Source organism: Ipomoea nil, unplaced genomic scaffold, assembly GCF_001879475.1.
Source record: "Ipomoea nil cultivar Tokyo-kokei standard unplaced genomic scaffold, Asagao_1.1 scaffold3056, whole genome shotgun sequence".
Classification (NCBI taxonomy): domain Eukaryota; kingdom Viridiplantae; phylum Streptophyta; class Magnoliopsida; order Solanales; family Convolvulaceae; genus Ipomoea; species Ipomoea nil.
The window spans coordinates 694,901-701,482 of NW_017619484.1; the positions used below are offsets into that span (position 1 = coordinate 694,901).

A 6,582-nucleotide genomic window follows, 5' to 3' on the forward strand; every position below is an offset into this window, starting at 1 on the left:
ACCGACGTACAACCACTTCCACACTACCTCACAACATCTGTCACCACAATGCACCACTGCAACCACCCCACCATATCAACATCTAAACCCTAACGGTACGGGCGTGCCACTGTTGCGTGTTTTCTTTTGATTTTGCTTCCATGCTCCTTTTAAATATGTTTATGATCCAAAATGATCAACTTTTATTTCCTTTTTCATTTTCCTTCCTCCAAAGTGTATTTGGAGTCATTCTGAGCACAAAACACTTTTTTTTAGTCCGAAAACCCAAATAAACACTTCAAAACAAGTGCAACAAGGAATAAAAATGAGGTGAAATATGTTACAAAATAAGAGTCATCAGGCAGGTCACAAACTATACGTCGTGCAAGATAGGCGATATTCTAGGTGCTCAAGAAATTGGCCCGGACGCCCCAATGGGCCAGGTCACGAACTATGTCGCGAGCGAGATTAGCGATTACACGGATGCTTAAGAAATTAGCTCGGATGACCCAAGGGGTCCTAGTCACAAACCATACCCTAGGCGAGATAGGCAACACCCCATGTGCTCAAGAAATTGGCCCAGACGCCCCTAAGGCACTCGAGTCACGAGCCATGCCTCAAATGATGTAGGCGATACCTTAGGAGTTCAAGAAATAGGCCTGGGTACCCCAAGGGGCTCGAGAGGCGAACCACGCCCCAAGGCTACATAGGCGGGACCACAAAAGCCCGAGAAATAGGCCTAGACCTTCTCAAGGGGCCCTTGCCGTGGGCCAAGTGCAAACCATTTTGTCGTGGTTGCAACTGGACTGCAAGCCAATGTTGTAAGGTTGGTTGGAAAGAAACGCAAAATATTGATGCGAGATATTTTTCTTAAGGGGAGCCAAGGTTTTCTTAAGGAAAATTTCGGAGGCCTGGTGTAATAAAATCACAATTGCAAAAATCGGTCTAGGCGCCTGCCTAGGCGCTAGGTGCCCCTAGACCATGACGAATATCCCCTTAGGTGCCTGCCAAGGCGACCGGTTGCCTAGGTGTCCGCCTAGCGCCTAACTCAGCCGACTCGGTCGCCTAGGGCCTAACTCGGTCGCCTAGGGCCTAACTCGGTCGAGTTAGCCGAGTCTACCCGATCGACTCGGCCTTGCTATTTTTTTTTTCATTATATATATATATACACACACACACACGCGCGCGTGCTCGCACCCACACACATGCACTACTTTTTTCTTTTTTAGTAAGCCGCATAGTTGCCCAACTAGCGCCTAGCGCCTACTGCAATCATGAATAAAATATTTGTTTTTGACAGGAGGGTGGCAACATAAAAAAATACCAGCAAGGTATTCTTTAGCCCGGAGGCATATAAGGTGGTCACTAGACTATCTCGATTCCCCCCCCCCCCCCCCCCCCCCCCTTATTGGCCCTATCGCATTCGGTTTTTGAGGTTTGGAACGGGTCCTCCAACGAAGACTCATCATCGCTAATATGAATGTATTCTAAGGGAGGAGTAGCTGTGTAGTGAGCCCCGACGGGTAGCACATGAAGGCCATAAGTATTTTTGGGTGTTAGATTATTTAAAATAAAGGGATTAAAAATATTTAATTCGTACAACTATTTGAAAAATTAAAGTAGGAATGAAAATAATTTATTTTGAGATTTATAAAATAAGATTTGGAAAAATAAATTTTGGGTTGTCACAATCTTTCTCCGGATCCTTGATCTCGCCTGGAAACTCCCAATTCAAAAGAGAAAAGGTCAGCTCCTGGCAGTGGAGGGCCTCGTAGATTTTCCTTTGCGTATCGAAGTGCCCCAAGGCGTATTTTATGGTGTACGTGGATATGCTTACCAAGTCTTTGCCAATAATAAGATTGTTTTAGCTGCAAGAAAATAGAATTTCCGCATCGACGAGGTGATGGTGCTCAGTTTTGCCGCTGAAGGAATCTTGCTACAGATTTATACAGCTACCATGTCATTGATCTAGATCTATGTCCATTTTCATGGCCGATTCCTAGTTATCTAGTTCAGTGAAGTAGTCTACCGCCATTATCTTCATTTTTTTTCAACTCTCTTGTTAGAAGCTTCCCATTTCTTGCTTGCGTACTTTGCATTTTGAGGTTTGGTTTTTACAGTCACATACAAGAAGAAATATTACTAGGATGGAAGTGGGTGATTTTTTTAGCAACGAGGTTAAAATTGGAAAGTGATGTACTTTTTTATTATTTCGGGACTAAGGGAGTAGTATTTTATATGCACGATGCGCAAAAAATATATGTCAAATATTAATATTAAATATTAAAATCATATTTATATTAATTTTTTTTAGAGTTAATGTCTCCAATTGTCTTCCGAGTATTAGCAATTTACCAGCTGTGGTCATTCGAGTTTTAAATGAGCATGACTCGGAGTTTCTTAAAAACTCCGAGTTTAAAATGAGCACGAGACGTCCTAAAAGGACCACAGGTAGTTATTTTTTAAAACATGGAGGACCATTGGAGGTCATTTAAAACTTGGATGACCACATCTGGTAAATCGCTAATAATCGAAGGACCATTGGAGGTATTATTAACTCTATATGAGTTAATGCCTCCAATTGTCCTCCAAGTTAATGCCTCCAATTGTGTGTGTGTGTGTATATATATAATGTAACAATATACTTGAAAGGAAAAATGACATTTTTTCTCCCTGTGTTATATACCTATAGCATATTTTCCCCCTAAATTATTGAAGTGGCTATTTTCCCCCCTGAAATGTTAAATGTACATATTTACCCTTAAACTAAATATTTAATTTTTTTTTCTCCAACAAATTATGACCATAATTTGGTTCAAACCAAACAAACACTATAGCAACCAAACTGAAATATTCCAATTACAATTTAGAATCGAAATTCAATATTTAGAGTTTATTAAAATCGTGAACCGGAACGGACGGTTCATGTTCCGAACTGAAAAAATAAAATACATTTATTGTTGAATTTAGACTATTTTAAAATAAAAAATAAAATTTTAAAATAAAGACGGTTCAAAATCGCGAATCGGATTCGGAACCACCAGTTCACGGTTCAAGATTCAATTTTTTTGATACATAATTTTAATAAATTGACATTTAAATATTGGGTTCTAGATCTGAATTATAATCGAAAACTATTAATTCGATTGCTTTAGTATCCGGTTCAATTCAAACCGAACCGTGGTCATCTCTACGTATACGCAATAATTTGTTGGAGTAGTAAAATAAATAAAATGTTTACTTTAAGGGTATAAATGTCAATTTAATATATCAGGGGGGGAAAGCACCACTTTTAGAATAATTGAGGGGGCTAATGTGCTTACCTAAATAATTGAGAGGGGAAAAGTGCTATAAGTATATAACTCAAGGGTAAAAAATGCCATTTTCCCTACTTGAAACTTGGTTCAATTAGACTGAATCACAAAATTATAAATGTCACAACTCATAAGTGATCGAGTGAACATTAATGATTGATTTTAGGAAATAAAATTAATAATTTTCTTGATTAAAAAAAAATTCACTAGTAAAGCTACAAAAATTTATCATTACACAAGACAATAACTGGCTAAATTTGCCATCATATAATTATTCTCAAAACAATGAAATCAAGGGCTCATACACAGCTAAGAAAATAGAGAAGAAATGGGCAAATTATACCGTGCACCATAGCGCACAATGCATTGTGCGTCCTAACCCAAACCGACGTCATTTTAGATCTTTTCGCATGTATGATGTTAACTCTTAAAAAAAAAAAAAAAAAAAAAAAAAAAAAAAGTCATGTTCGAATGTACAGAATTGTAGAATAGAATACACAACATTTTATACCTGAAAACACAAAATTTTATAACTGAAAATTCCCATGTTTCGAATGTACATAATTATATAATAGAATGCACAAAATTTTATACCTGAAAACACAAAATTTTATAACTGAAAATTCCTATGTTTCGAATGTACAGAATTATATATAATAGAATGCACAGAATTTTATACCTGAAAATACAGAACTTACCAAAAAGACGTCGTTTTGGGAGGCGCGGGCACACCTGGTACACGGTATAACGATTGGAAGAAATGGAGTCAGATTATCAGACATGAGGACACCTTAACTTATGCTATATATATGTTCTTAGGCATAATTGCCTTTGAGAAAGTGCACGGAAAAGATTAGGTTCTGTCAATAAAATTAACATTATAGCACAACATAGGCTCTAACTAGTTACAACAAAATAGCAAAAGGTTTTCTTCAGACTCCTTGCAACTAGAAGATGGTGGAAGGTGACAAGAGTGTCATCTTGGTCGTTTAGCTCCAAGGGGAAAAGAGACTCGCTGAGGAGCCTCTTGAGGCACATCTGTCCGATCTTGGGAAAAATTTTGGTTTTGGTTAGATGTGGGATTAGGATCGGAACCTTCTTCCTCCTCAGTTTCTTCCACATGTTGAGCAGTTCGTTTCTTGGGAATAGCAAGTTGATAGTTGGGGCTGATCAGGGTATCTTGTTCAGGAGGCAGTGGGATTCCAGGTCCTGAAATTGATTTTGGCAGAGGAATTTTGTTTCTGCTTCGAGCCAACTCTAACAGGACCTGACAAACAGTTGTTAGACACCATATGTTCATTAAATAAGAATTGACATCAGAAGGGGGTAACCCTAGCCAAGATGGCGAGAGATCCACACTCGTAACCACAAGGTCACGAGTTCAAATTCTTACCCGCTTGGTTTGAGCTGGTCAGCTATGGGTAACCTAGGCTGGTTTATTTCCTTGTGGTCCTTTTCCAGCTAGGGTCATCACAATGCGGGGTTTACCTACACCTAACATAATAGATCGGAATACAAGTCTTTGCTCATCCATGGCTCCTTCACTTCATTCTTTCATATCCATACACACAATTTATAGATATACACAACACATATTTCAACTCATAATAATATGTAATGTTTGCATCATAGAAAGCATTATCTAATCTAATCTAAGTATAAACATTAAACTTAAAAGTAATGGAGTGTATACCTCTCTGGGAGGGGGTGGAGCAAAGCTAAAATTAACTTTAGACTGAACTGCAAGCTTGAGATCATCAGAGTCTATCACAGTCTTGCCAGCATGCTCCGAGTACACCTGTGCATCCATCAACACATCAACAGCATGCCTATACATAAGCTCCAGGAACTGGTGGACCACACGTGGTTCGTACTCTTCAACACCCATTGATTTGAGTAGGGTTTTCACCACCTTTGCATCCCTTGGCAAGTCCTCTTCAGCTCCTTCTGCCATTTGCCTCTACTCTACCCCTCTGTGTGGCCAAAAAATTCAATCCAACCACCACAGTAGTCTGTAGATTTTCAACTATCATGAAACCATTCCAAAAGATATCAGACAAAATAAACAACTTATGAAATTTGCAAAAAATAAAAAGAGAAAACATGTAAAGATGTGGAAACTTTGTGAACAAAACATGTTTTTGCTAGAAATATCATAAAATAGGAAATTGGAGATAGATACGGAGGGGTTGAAGCAAAGTATGGACGAGGATGTTCATGTATTTAGAAGAGAGAGGCTGAAATGAATAGCATCAACAAGGATGTGCAGGGGAAGCATCACGAACGAGGATGTGCAGGGGAAGCAGTAGTTGTTGCTGCAAAGTCTAGGCTACAGAGAATCATAACTCAATCATGAAAAGCAAACTAGCATACTGGCAAGACAAAATCACCAATCATAATTCTCATAAATGCACAAATATCAGCACGCAAGCATATACCCTACACATTGTTAACAATAATTGTGAAACAAAGCCATGTCTAAAAATTAATGTTTGACACAGCCTAGACATGGCTGTGGCCGTGAATTTCCAGTCTTCTTCAACACTCAAGCAATCAGAAATCGAGAATCAAAAATCAATAATCAAGTTCGGCAGAAAATTTCCAGACTCGAAGACAGAAAAATCAAGGTTCAACCAGCAATCAGAAAATTTCAACCGAGAAATCAAGGAGAGGAGACCGGAGGAGTACCTTCGTCGTCGACAGTAGAGGAGACCGTTGGTCGCTAGGAGCATGCGAGGAACGGAGGCGGCGGAGCACGGCAGCCGGCAGCAGGCGAGGCGGGAGATGGAGGACTTGTCTCTGGTCTCTGGTCTCTGGTCCCTGGTCCCTGGTCCCTGGTCCGGTGACGAGAAGGTTAGGGATTTGGAGATGGAATTTTGGATCAACTGACCGGCGATTTGGAGATGGGACTTGGATCTCTGGTCATGATTATTATTATTTGGAAAAAATATGGCCAGTTTGGTAAAATAATTAAATTTTTATTTATTTGACTATTATTAAATATTTTATTTGGTTAAATAATTAATTTTTGTTTATTCAATCACTATTAAATGTTTTATTAGACTATTGTAATCTTTCAATAGAATTATATATATATATATATATATATATATATATATATATATATATATATATATATATATATATATATATATGTATATATATAGAAGCGGGTTCAGGTGCGGTTATTTCTTACGGTGCGGCAATACCAATAGTTCACCAAATATGCACCATCAACGTTAGGAAATACACCACACAAAACAGAGTAAACAGAGCCCTGCATCACCAA

General features: G+C 38.5%; 1 protein-coding gene across 1 annotated transcript; it reads right to left on the reverse strand.

Moving 5' to 3' along the window:
• Window positions 1–4,074: 4,074 nt before the first annotated feature.
• On the reverse strand, window positions 4,075–6,215 carry LOC109164134 (transcription initiation factor TFIID subunit 9-like). Its single transcript, XM_019312919.1, has 4 exons — window positions 6,141–6,215; window positions 5,982–6,104; window positions 4,987–5,319; window positions 4,075–4,560 (listed from the first exon to the last, which is right to left on the reverse strand). The coding sequence occupies exons 3-4, from the start codon at window positions 5,245–5,247 to the stop codon at window positions 4,270–4,272; spliced, it is 552 nt and encodes a 183-aa protein (XP_019168464.1). The 5' UTR covers window positions 5,248–5,319; window positions 5,982–6,104; window positions 6,141–6,215; the 3' UTR covers window positions 4,075–4,269.
• Window positions 6,216–6,582: the final 367 nt, after the last annotated feature.

Coding starts and splice junctions, on each gene's coding strand:
- LOC109164134 (XM_019312919.1), bottom strand. CDS start 5,247: ATGGCAGAAGGAGCTGAAGAGGACTTGCCAAGGGATGCAAAGGTGGTG. Junction 4,561..4,986: donor CTCCACCCCCTCCCAGAGAG/GTATACACTCCA, acceptor ACTGTTTGTCAG/GTCCTGTTAGAGTTGGCTCG.